The following is a 12,751-nucleotide window of genomic DNA, read 5'->3' as shown; positions in this document are numbered from 1 at the left end:
CAGTCACAACTTGGGTCGTTAGCCACTGTTTTAATCAAAAAAGGGAAGATATGTATGTATGTATACACTCACCAACCACTTTATAGGTACACCTTGCTGGTACCGGACTGGACCCCCTTTTACCTTCAGAACTTCGTAGCATGAACTCAACAAGGTGTTGGAAACATTCCTCAGAGATGTTGGTCCCTATTGTTGAGATGATATGATCACACTGTGGTCATAAAGAGATGGACAGTCAGCAACAATACTCAGGTAGGCTGCAGCATTTAAAATATATGCTCAATAGGTGGTAACGGACCCAAAGTGTGCAAAGAAAATATCCCCACACCATTACACCAACACCGGCAGCCTGAACCGTTGATACGAGGCAGGATGGATCCGTGCGTTCATGTTGTTTCTGCCAAATTCTCACCACACCATCTGAATGTTGCAGCTGAAATCAAGACTCATCAGACCAGGCAACGTTTTTCCCAAACTTCTATTGTCCAATGAGCCTGTGCCGTTTCTCCCCCGTTCTGATGCTCTGTTTGGACTCTAGCAAGTCGTCTTCACTATGTGTAGATGGCTGAATGCGTTGAGTGCTGCATGTGATTGGGAGATTACCAATTTGTGTTAAGAAGCAATGGCCGGTGAATATATGAGACATATATATATAAACAGTACTTGAATGCTCTTCATTACACTGTCAAGAAAAACGGTGACAGTTATAATAACATATCACATATGAAAGAAGCAACAATTCAAACCAATCAGCTGCTTTGTTGCTTCCACAAAAGAACATTGTGTTGCTTTCAATGTTAGAACGTTTACAATCCTCCTGTATCTTGGACATTTTGAATGACTGACAATTCGTTTGTGACTTTGACATGTGCTTCATCCGATGAGAATTTACTGGGGCCTATTTTTCTCTCTGGACTCATCTGATTTACGTGCCATATTGTCCGATTTACGGCTTGGCATTAATTTCTTCATCCTGTGTGATTTTTCGCTTTGCTCCAGTTGCCTTTTGAATCCCAACAATACCCGAGAAAAGTCAAAGTGGCAGATGTACTTTTTCATAGATTTCAGCAGAGGCCCTTTCAGCACACGCTCTCAGAGTATTTAAATAAACAAAACACATAAATGTACGCCATTTCACGTGGGCTCTGATCTATTGTCCATCTAAGCTATCTGTGTAATTAAAGATCACTGATTGCAACGTATTAGCGAGGGATTACCATGACTTTCCCCCTGCTTGTGCACAATAAAAAGCCCTAATCTCGGTTACTGGCTGAGAGGCGGGGCCACCGGGTCGGGGTCGGGCCAATGAGGTGCCCCGGTGTCCCGAGCGCGTCCCCGCCCATGTTGGTGTGTCCCGTGGCGGGTGCGCTGCGGCCCGGGCCAGGCAGCAGACGCGGTGACAGACGTGCCCCTGGGATTCCACCTGTCATCCGCAAACGCACTAATCGACATGCCTCGCATAAACTGAACTCTCTGCCACCCCTCTGTCAAATCCTCATCTTCTCATTCGTCTGACAGACTCCCTCTGCACCCCCCGCCCCCTTCGATCCAGCCCGGACTCCGCCCATCCACCAGCCTGCGTGCAGCACGCCAGCACGCAGCCTGCTGCTCGCAAACCCGCAGTCATCCTCTTCTCGCAGAAAGACGGGAGTGGGTTTGTCAGGAATAATGCCAAATCTTCTGTTCGGCTTCTTAACACTCTTAAACACCCCGCTCTGCACACACACACACACACACACACACACACACACACACACACACACACACACACACACACACACACACACACACACGCACACACCCGCCACCTCCCTGCCTTTCAGCTGTAATGTGACAGAGGTGGGCTTTAATGTTCGGCAGTAATTGGGTAGGAGACGGAGAGCGCGTTTGGGTGGAGGAGAAGGAGGAGGAAGGGTCATGGTCAGGTTTCTCATGGAGGTTATTCTGCATCTGTCTCTTAGCAACGACAGACCCGTCTTTGTACAGTCCTAGAGATGATTGGTGCGGGGTTTCTCTTTTTTTCTTCTTCCTCATTCTCCTCCTCGGTGGCTGAGACGTGTTTGGGGGGGGGGGGGGGGGTCCTCGGCAGCCTTCCTCCCACGTTTGCTGCTTTTAAGAATGTGTTATTCGCCTGCATCAGATTTGCTCGTTGAGGCGTGGCACTCACCGTGGCTGAGTGTAAATGTGCATTATTCACGTGAGGAGAAAAGAAGAGAAAGAAAGAATCCAAATTTATGATAATTAATAAATTGCCAGAGAGCAATTGAGACTCATGTTTACTTAAGCGACGATTAATAATCACTTTTTTAATTTAAGTTTGGATGAATTGATTGTTGTGGTTCCCTGAGCATCTCTACACTATCATATCCCCCTTTTCTCTGAGCTCCATGTGAGGAAAAGGGCAGCTTGAGGTCAGAGGTCAGTGGAAGGAGCCGGGGGACCTCTTGATTCACACCGTCAGCTTGAAGACATCTGAGCAGGGAGCCAGAGATGTCAGTCCTACACACGGAACAGGATTAAAAGGGCAATTTGAGGACAAGGAGCAGAAATAAAGGAAAAAGAAAAGAGCTTTGGCTCCTTTTCACAAGGATTCAGCCACAGAGAGACAGAAAGACGGAGATATATGGACAGATAAATAGATAGAGGGAGACAAACAGACAGACAGATAGATAGAGATAGACAGACAGGCAGACAGACAGACAGACAGACAGACAGACAGACAGGTAGATATAGACGGACAGACAGAGTGAAAGTAGACAAACGATTTCCAACATGATTGAATGAAAATTAAAACAATGTAGTACTTGTCAAATGAAGGTATTAATCAGGAATATTTCTCTTTGATCTGACCTGGTTTCCGCGTTCCACGTGGTTTGCACACTTTGCCTTTGAGCGGCCCTTTCCGCAAAAAATGTTTGCTTCTCAGATGTTCTGCCCGCCGGTCCGTTTAAGGCCAGCTTCAGACAGATGGAGCTTCATTTCAGCCACGAAAGTGCCTTTTTTTAAAATGATATGGATCGCACAGTAACGAAAGGCTCAAACCAAGGAAGGTGGCATCCGGCTGAGAGAACTTTCATCGACGCATTGAAGGCAGCGGTTGTGTGTCGAGGTAAAAAAGAACTTGATGGTGTTACTGCGCATCGGCCTGTGTGCAGCATCTGTCGTGGCGTGCAACTATTTCCCGAAAGGACAGAATCCACCGCTGAAGCGCAGTCATTGCGACAACAGCGCAAAATGAAGTAATCTAAGGAGTTGTGAGGGAGAGATTTAGCGCTCAGTAAAGCGATCATAAATAAAGGGAGAGAGATGCAGGGTCGTACACACAGAAGGGAAAACTAGAGGAAGAATGAAAAAGGTGTGCAAATCACATTTGATCGCACTAAAAAAATGTATGTATTCGTTGAAAATGATCAAAGTATTGTATTGATGTATTGATAACAACTACCAAAAAGTAAGAGCACACATTTTTCTCTTTCGGCTTATTAGCGGTATCACACACACGCACACGTGTACTATTCACTATCATGTGTATTGCCTTGTTGCTTTCCCACTCTGAAATCAAAGCGTATTTTTATTATTAGTAACTCTCAGCAAAAATACCCATGTAACTGAGTTATGTTTTTAAATGTTCTAAATGTGATGATTATTATTATTATTTTTTAGACTGGATTATTGCAACAGAAACTTGAGAACAAACAGTACATTTGAAATGTGATCATATAAAACATTCATGGATTTAAAAAAAGTTTCTCTTTTTGGACGGTACATTTCTTCCGGTGAAATCCTGCTTAGTAAAATTTAGAAAAAATATTATTATCATTAAATTTCTTTATAATTACCATTCAGTATAATATTTAGCTTTGATATTATCCACAGTATTCTGTGAATATATGTTAATAAAATGTCCTCTGTGAAGAATGATCCATTTCAGCCACAAGTATTGACCTAAAAATAGTTGAATACTTTATTTAGGAGCGCAGCGGCTGTAACAGGATGAACACTTCATTCATTACATGTATCTCCATTAGATTTAATGTTATTAAATCCACAATGAGCAGCTCACGTCGAGCCAAACGCACATGGTTAAAAATAACAGCAACACGCCAGAAATAAACAAACAACAAACGGACGATATAAATTACTATGCAGACAAAATTTTCAAGAGAGTAAAAATCGCACCGTCGGCCTACAAAAGGCAAAGAAGAACTTAATAAAGGTGACGTAATCAAAAACGAGATTCGAGGAAGGGATTCCCATTTGATTTAATCTAAATGGATCCAAAACACGTATTTATTTGTAAACTCCTGGATTTATAGAATCTGTATTTCATGAAGGTAAAGTTCTTTCCACATATTTTGAAATAGGTGTAAGAGGGACAATCGTTAGTTTGAAATATGCCATTGAAACGGCTCCGAAAGTCCGCGTTTATTCAGAGTAAACTATGAGCGGAGCCACGTCCCAGCAATGAAACAATACTTATTTATTAACGCAGTATCGAAGCAGATGTAATTGCCACAGAAATATTGATAAATAAATAAATATAGATTTTCCTACATCACTTTGCTGTTAAAACTAAACCGTTCAAGGAGACAAATCACCGACAGTCCAGTAATTTAACCGTACGTATCTTAGTATATACAGCAGCATACCTCAGGCTAATTACATATTGCCCTATATAGATCATATATTGCCCTATATAGATCATATATATATATATATATATATATATATATATATATATATATATATGTGATCTATATATATATATATATGATCTATATAGGGCAATATATATATGAATGGTGACGCGAATAGTGACAAGTGCTTATTTATTTTTAGGGGTAATGGCATTGATCGCATAAATACTACTGCTAGTGTGTGTTATCACTTTACTACTCTGAAGTGCGAGGCCTTGCCTCTAGATTGAATTGTCAGTCCTCACTTGACACAATGAAGAATGGAGAAGAAGAAGAAGGGGGAAAAAACTGTTTAGAAGCGATCTGATTGGCTGGTCGTTTCCCCTGCTGAGCGCTGGTTGGCTGGGCTCAAACCGCACGGCCAATGGCGGCAGAGGACGGCGCTCCCGTACTTGTGACGCGCACCGAGAGACGGTAAACACGGAAGAAGGCGAGAATCCGTTTGAGTAACATTGCCGCTCGCTGCTCGCTGGTCCTCCTCCGGGCCGCTCTCACAGACCTCCTCGGTCTTTTCTTGTCTCGGACCTGGACGTGTGTGGGAAAAGGCGCCATTGTTTTGCGTTGGCCCCCTGGCCCAGAACACCCAGGGGCCGCGCGGCGCCCAGCCTCATCCTCCTCGGGGTAAACTGTTGTGACAGAGCACTCGGGGGCCCCTCATTAGCTCTCTGTCCACTAAGAAGCAAAGAAGCTGCTTTAATCCTCTCTGTCCTCCTCAATCAACACAGAAGTGATTATAATTCCGTTTTCATTCTGCTTTCTCCTCTTGTCTTTTGCAGAGTTTAACCACCTTTATGAATGAATACTAAGCTTGATGACAAAAAGAAGCCTGTTTGTTAAGAAGTGTTAACTCGGCGACAAGCACTGGTTTAACTTTAACTAACTGGATAATGCATTTGGCATTCTATCACTGTTTGTGTATTTCTGGATAAGAGTGTATTTTTTTTCTTTTTTTATCTTGTTATCTCTTGATGTTTTTATAGTAAAGAATGTATTTGGTCCAATAGTTGTTAAAATAGTGAGCAGCTGCTTTTGAATTAAATAAATACATCTTGTCAACATTTAGTTTAAACTGCCTGATCAAGTCCAGCGTAGCAGAGCTGCAGAGACATAGAAAAAAATGTCCTGTCTTCAAATAAGTCAATAGACTTCGCTTTAGCTTCCCTGCTTTGAAAGTCTGTTAAGTGACAATACTGCAGTGAGAAACAGGCTCCAGATCGCCTCACTCATGCTCACACACACGAAAAGGCAAAATAAACCAAATACACTTTATTTATAAATCTTGAGTTATAATTTAATACGGTACCAATATGTTAACCAATATGCTTTCACAGTACATCAGAGTGGTTGTCAAAGAAGAAAATACAAATACAAATACAAACACTCACTCTCTCTCACACACACACACATTCACACACTTTCTGTTCAGCAATACCCTGTAGTGGTTTATTGTGCCTTTAAGTGGCCTGGGCTCATATATGCACAAATTGTAATTAAATAGATATTTTAAATGAGCTGCAGTTGTGTGCAGTTCTTTTCTCCCATGGACAGGATGAAGTATTGATCCAGTGCTCTTAAAACCTCTCTGACACTGTCAATGAAGCATAAATAAATCAGCTTCATTTAGTGTTTGGTAATGAATGAATTTACCGTTAATCCAGTAATGTTGTTGATTTTCCTTGTAACAAGTTACTAGTCAAAAGAAACCATTGACCAATGTAAAGAGAACTCAAATTCAGCTTTTTTTTAGGGTAAATTAAGCAAACATTAAACATTAAGGAGATAATTAAATCAGCAAGGAAATATTAATTAAAATATTCATGGAGATACAAATGTAAGAAAGTAATGATATTACCTATGAAAGGCGTAATGCATTACTTGGCGCAGCCTAACACTGATCATGAGAAGTGCATTTACCAAATGTGTTTTTGCTTATTTCTTTTCATTCTTTGTACGTCAACGATGCCGACAGAATAAGACTCCAAAGTAACTCAAACCGAGCATTAATCTCACCATTCCGTCTGTACACAGTTGAGCAAGTAGCTTAAAGTCAGTTGCCATTGAGTTTCTAACGCTTGCTTTAAATCTTTCTGAAATGTTCATTAAGTCCAAAGTGCCGTGTCTGGAAGGTATGAAAACAAAAAATCACAACAACAAAAAAACAACAGATCAACACAAGACGATCCCTGCCGTTTTCTCACTGGCGAGGGCAAAAGTACATAAAACATTTTAAAAAGGAGTCAAAACATAATTTACAAGCACGATAAATATACACAGAGGGTCCAATAAATATCGTTCGTTATCTCAGAACCATAGACCGTGAGTGGTCACCACGCTGCGGAAAAAATGCCTGCCATTTTTGTTTCACCTCAAACACGTAAAAAAAAAAAAAATCCGCGGGGACAAATTGTTCAGCATCGGCTAAAAGGTTCATTCCTATCAGGGACCTTTCTAGACAAATAGTGACACGGTGCAGCATAAAGAAAGATAACCCCTCAAGGAAATGGCAGTTTGTACAAGATAAGAAAAGGATCAATTCCAATATTTTTCTTACATTTCAAATACCTGTCATTATCTCATTCCACTGGCAGTTTTCTTCCCCTTGTCCCGGCGCACTGACGTGACTTGCTCTGAGGTGTGGGACCTTTCCCTCTATTGAATAGGCATGTACGGCCAGTTGAAGCTGCTCCCGGACAGCAGCATGTCCCTGATCAGAGTTTCAATGGGCGTTTTCCCCACAAGACGGATGAAGAAGAGCTGCTCTATGACAGAGGAAGAGACGGTGCGGAGGGAAGGCAAGCGGAGCAGCAGCTTCCCAAACCGGTTGGGCTGGTTGGGATACTGGCTCCTCACGTACTCCTCTAAAGCACACTGGGATTTCTCCTGCAGACCTTCCACGTGCGCCACGTCCGACAGGCCGCAAGCATCTGCAGACAGAGAGAACGACAGCGAGACAAAAACAAAGAAACAGGCAGGAGAAGAAGCGGTCAGGATCAGAGGTGCAACCAGGAAATCAAAATCGAAGCCAGCAGACATGATTGATGATTAAATGTTGCAGCGCGGGGAGGAAGGAACAAATGAGTGGTTGAAGTATTGTGGATTAACTGTGACCATCATAAGGGCAAAAATAACAACAAAATATAGCATTTTCTGGCAGAAATCATTATGTGTTGCTCTTGGACACGACTTTAAACTATTTACTTACACTAATCATGGTGTTAAAGAAACCGGCATGCAGTGTTACGGACAAATTAACCTTTGTGGCTGGCTTGAACTAGTTTATTATCTTAAAATAAGCAGATACATCTGGGTGAGATGATCGGAAAGCAGTAACATAGTCAAATCACTCAAATCTGCTGACGTGGCCGCTTGGAATAAATTATTATCTCATCAATCTTGTGCGGCATAAAAGATCTAAATCAAATCTAAAAAATGACATTCGTAATAATAAATTAGAAAAACGTAAATGTATGGGCACAGGCGGAGTTCCATCCTGTGTAGCATGACCCCACTGTTTGTACTGTAACGCTGCAGGCCGGATGGCAGCAGGGGTTAAAGAACAGTTTCTGTGTCCCAGTTTAAAGACACGTGTTCAGATGTGCTCATTGGGATTAAAATAGACCTACACAGGAGACCTTCTTTTATCCAGTTGATACTGTTAATGACCCGGCCGTCAAACCCCCATTCTGACTGTTACTCTGACACACGGCATCACTAATTTCACTAAACGTCAAAAACAAAAAAGAAATCTACTTACATTCATATTTCATAATTCCTTTTGAGGAGAGGACGAGAATTTGTTCGTTTTTTAAAAATAACCCACATTTAGTTATATTGCTATGAAAGTCATTTCTGTTAATTTTCGCGCCTTATATTTGTGACTTAAATACTAGTCATTAAAACAATGTTAGATTTATATCAAGCAACAATGGAATAAAATATTATCCGTTACGCTATCAAAAACTCTCAGCCCTGTTTTTATTTGTAAAAGCTACTTTGTAATTCATTCAGTGTTTTATTTGTCAGGGGCTGCAAATTAGATGCAGTTTCTAAACTCACAAAAAGTCACTAACATTTCTTTTTTAAACTGTTAATAACAATAATAATTCACGTCATGATACCAATAAAGTTAACTATGTCCCTTTAAGGGCTGACAAAATGCCCGAGGGCATAGGTCAATGTGTTCCCTAGCAAATAAATTATATGATGACGTTATATATTTCTGGTCAGAGTTCTGATATACATATAATATAAATGATATACATATATGATAATAGATGAATATAAAATCTTCTGCATCTAACAGTTTCTTCCATTTGTCCTTTTTTACGCATTGATCAACATTTTCTGTAAGTTAACCCCCAGCGTACCTTGTCTTTACCAAAACATACATTTCATATATTTTAAAAAATACAAATATATTTGTGCTCTTAATCAGGGCATCTGGGAATTTCTTAGAAAACCAACAATTTATTTGAAAATATATTTAGATTTTTAACCAGCTGTTGTGTTTTTTACACCGCTTTAACGCTTAGACGTCATCATTATTATATTTAAATTGGCTAGTTATTTTGTTCCAACTTTTGATCGTATATATGTATATATATATATATAATTTATATGATCTTATTTAATTAACCCTTTTCTTAAAAATCGTTTTTTGTAATTGTTCAACCATCTTTTATATTGCTACGCATGCGCGATGCGGTCTAAAGTGATGTTTTTGGTGATATTTTTTTGTTTTGCTGTTCATACTTTTTCCCTGGATATCATGTTTTGTACAACACCACAGCCACTACACCCACTTCCAGACAACAAAGATGGAGGCTTTTCTCTACAAACACACCGAGAGAGAAAGAGAGAGAGAGAGAAGGAGAGAGAGAGGGAGGGAGAGAGAGAGAGAGAGAGAGACCGTTTACCTGTGGTGAACAGAACGATGGCCTTGATGCAGCTGTACTCCGCCGAGTCCACGTGTAGCACCTTGAGCTTCTCAACCTGCTCCTGGAAGACCCGGATGTGGTCCATGAAGGCCACCACCCTGTCCGCGGACATCGGCGAGGCGTGGAGGCCCGCGGCGGCGAGCAGCGGCGCCACGTGCACGGGCATGGAGCACTGGGCGGCGTTTAGGACGAACAGTTCGCTCCACGTGAGGCGGAGCAGGGCCACCTGGTCCGTCACCTGCAGGTCCGGGAAGAAAGGGATGTTGCGCGCCCACTCCACGGCGCTGAAGAGCATCCGGGCCGCCAGCTCGCAGATGTTCTCTATGCCCATGATGTTGTTGCTCTGCAGGCACTGGGAGCCGAACCTGGAGGTCGGGTAGGGCTCGGCCCGCAGCAGGAGAGAGATGTACCCCGATAGGTAGGAATGACACTGCAGGGGGTCTCCGTTGGTCAGAGCGAACTGGCCGTGATAAGACTGGGTCGGAAGTCTGCCCCTCTGGACAGCTGCGGAGAGAAACAGCGCACATGTCAGATGGAGCTAGAAGGCGATTAATCCCAAACAGGTGGCATTTAGAGGAAACAAATGCAACGACGCTAAGGACGTCGGAACGACACATCGTAAACACAAACGGGCCTCTCAGGCCATTGTATTTCACGTCTGCGGTCTACGTGGCGGACTAGCTCCTGTCAATTGAACGAGTGTTTTAGGCCGCTCCTGCAGAGGGAAAGTCGCATTTTTCTAGGCCACGACCTGCGGATGATGTCCAGCGAGAGTTTCTGTTTGTGAGTCGCAGCTCACTCGTTTTAAATGGTTTTCAATCCACGCCAAAACTGCACCTGGCCTGGAAATCACGTGCTCTAATGTGAATTACACCCAATAGATACTTTATTCGCACGAACCCCACTTCACAGCACGTACTAAGGGCAAGGCCTCTGATTCTAACGCCACGTTCCACCTTATACAAACGTCCAGCGATGCTGTAAAACCCTCAGGTATCCTCGGCTTATTTGTGGATAACGGTAACAGCGGGCTACATATAGGCTGCCGGGCCCGTACGGCCATAATATAATAATTAAAAGCACACGCGCGCGCGCGCGAGTTCGCGCGAGTTTGCGCTCACGGTGCACACATAATCTACCAACGCATGCACGCCATCTGAAGCTAAAAATACAACGAAAAAAAATAGAAGAAATGTGAACATGTGACATCTGATGCGGACTCGGTCCGTCTGAGCCACACAATGGCTGCAGGACGGCCATGCTACAAGGATGCTAGGTCACCATTAATCTCTGCAACATCTCGGCTGGCTCTGCACGCAGGCTCGCGTGGAGACCACTAGCCGGCCGCTGATAAACACACGGTAAAAAAAATATATATAAACGTAAATGCATCTCCCATATCACTTAGAAGGCAAATGCACCACTGTGTCTAACAATGAATCATGTGGACACTAGCTAGCCTCCACGCAAATGTAGCCATGCACGACATTTACATCAGCTTAACAGCCGGTTGGTCAAGCGACCACATCGCGATCAACAGACAGCAGGAGGACGCCCGCCCGTACCTTCCCTCCTCATGCCCACTTTCAGGCATTTCTTGAGGCGACAGTACTGGCACTGGTTGCGGTGGTGCTGGTCCACGGGACAGTTCCTGTTGGCCCGGCAGGTGTAGGACAGGTTCCTCCTGACGCTGCGTTTGAAGAAGCTCTTACATCCCTCGCACGTGAACTGTCCGTAGTGCTTGCCGCTGGACTTGTCCCCGCACACGATGCACTCGATGTGCTGGCTCTGCTGCTTGTCCATGGACGAGGAAGAGGAGGAGGAAGAGGAGGTGTTGTTGTTATTGTTGGCCGCGGCGTTGTTGTTGTTGTTGTTGCCGGGCGGGTTGGGCGGCGGCGCGCCTTGGTGCGCTCCGGCCGCGGCGGTGGGCGGCGGGATGTTATCCAGAGCGGACACCGGGTTCATGTGTCCCGTCAGCTCCGCGGGCAGAGACACCGGGGAGGAGAGCCCCCCCTGGGTGTCCCCGACGCCCTCGGCGGTTCTCCACGCCACCATGGCCATGTCGACAGTCTCCGAAAACTTTGCGCGGCCAACTCTTCCTCTTTTTTCCCCTAAAACGAACGCGCTCTTATTTGTCCTCGCGAATGACGAACACGCGCTCAGGAAAACCGCAGCATTGTTTGACAAAATTAAATGCAAGTTGCGCCCGACTAAAAAAAAAAAAAAAAAAAAAAAAAAAGAAAATCAATGAGGCTCACGAGGAAACGACAATGTAATTATAACGCGCGACTTCACAAGTAAAGAGCCGGCAGTCACCCAGAAACCGCTTCGGCGCCGTCGAGATCGGCAAAAAAGAAAAGCTTCATTCAGCCCGAGATAATAATCACTTTAACATCCACAGCGGGAGGAACAGAGACAGCGACGCCAAAAATCCACGACTACAATATCGTCCCCACCAACATGCATGTATACACACACATGTATGTGTATACATAGACACACCGTGTGATCCGTTCTGTCCACTGTGTTCAGCTTTAAACAAGATCGGCGCGCGCGGAGAGGCTTCCTCGGACGCTGCGCGCTCGCCCGGTCGCTGAGAAGTTACAATAAAAAAGACACCGGAGGAGAGAGAGAGAGGGGATGCGATGGTTTGATGATTTTGATGATGCTTTTCTCCCGGGACGGAGGAAGAGAGCGGAGCGTCCGCGCGTCACAGGCTGTGACACGGTGACGTCGATGTTTGGGGGGCGGGACTAACGCGAGGCGATTTGGGTTCCAGTAGAATTTACTGCTGTTACTACAAAAGCGGAGTGTGCGGGGGAGTTTCTCAGCTTTCCTATTTGCCGGCCCTCTCCTAGTCGTCTTGTCTCTCATTTTGTCTTTTTGGGATGTATGAGCGCTGCACCTGCTGGACTACGGCACATGCAGCGGTTCGGTCATGGACGGGAAACAAACATTGTTTTAGCTCGCGCTCCATGAGCCTCTTAAGAGGAGCTCCTGCTCTTAAGGCAGCAGATGCTAACTGCAGTAATTTGATGCCACCTAGTGTCATGAGTAAATTACACAGGAAATTAGCTTTTTACTAAAGGGTTTGTATCATTATATTATTTCTTTATT

The 12,751-nt window shown here is 43.9% G+C and overlaps 1 protein-coding gene across 1 annotated transcript; it reads right to left on the bottom strand.

Moving 5' to 3' along the window:
• Positions 1-5,962: 5,962 nt before the first annotated feature.
• LOC120810936 (nuclear receptor subfamily 2 group F member 1-B) lies at positions 5,963-12,366 on the bottom strand. Its single transcript, XM_040165956.2, has 3 exons — positions 11,200-12,366; positions 9,614-10,138; positions 5,963-7,621 (listed from the first exon to the last, which is right to left on the bottom strand). The coding sequence occupies exons 1-3, from the start codon at positions 11,693-11,695 to the stop codon at positions 7,347-7,349; spliced, it is 1,296 nt and encodes a 431-aa protein (XP_040021890.2). The 5' UTR covers positions 11,696-12,366; the 3' UTR covers positions 5,963-7,346.
• Between the last annotated feature and the right edge of the window lie 385 nt (positions 12,367-12,751).

The sequence above is a fragment of the Gasterosteus aculeatus genome, chromosome 12, assembly GCF_964276395.1.
Source record: "Gasterosteus aculeatus chromosome 12, fGasAcu3.hap1.1, whole genome shotgun sequence".
Taxonomy (NCBI): Eukaryota; Metazoa; Chordata; class Actinopteri; order Perciformes; family Gasterosteidae; genus Gasterosteus; species Gasterosteus aculeatus.
The sequence above is the reverse complement of the archived record's forward strand: the minus strand, read 5'-3'. Positions and strand labels throughout refer to the sequence as shown.

What these genes read in the sequence shown, in the direction of transcription:
- LOC120810936 (XM_040165956.2), bottom strand. Translation starts at nt 11,695, where the DNA reads ATGGCCATGGTGGCGTGGAGAACCGCCGAGGGCGTCGGGGACACCCAG. An exon ending in AGTGGGCATGAGGAGGGAAG is followed by an intron (nt 10,139 to 11,199) that starts GTACGGGCGGGC and finishes TTCTCTCCGCAG; the next exon opens with CTGTCCAGAGGGGCAGACTT. An exon ending in CATCGTTCTGTTCACCACAG is followed by an intron (nt 7,622 to 9,613) that starts GTAAACGGTCTC and finishes CTCTGTCTGCAG; the next exon opens with ATGCTTGCGGCCTGTCGGAC.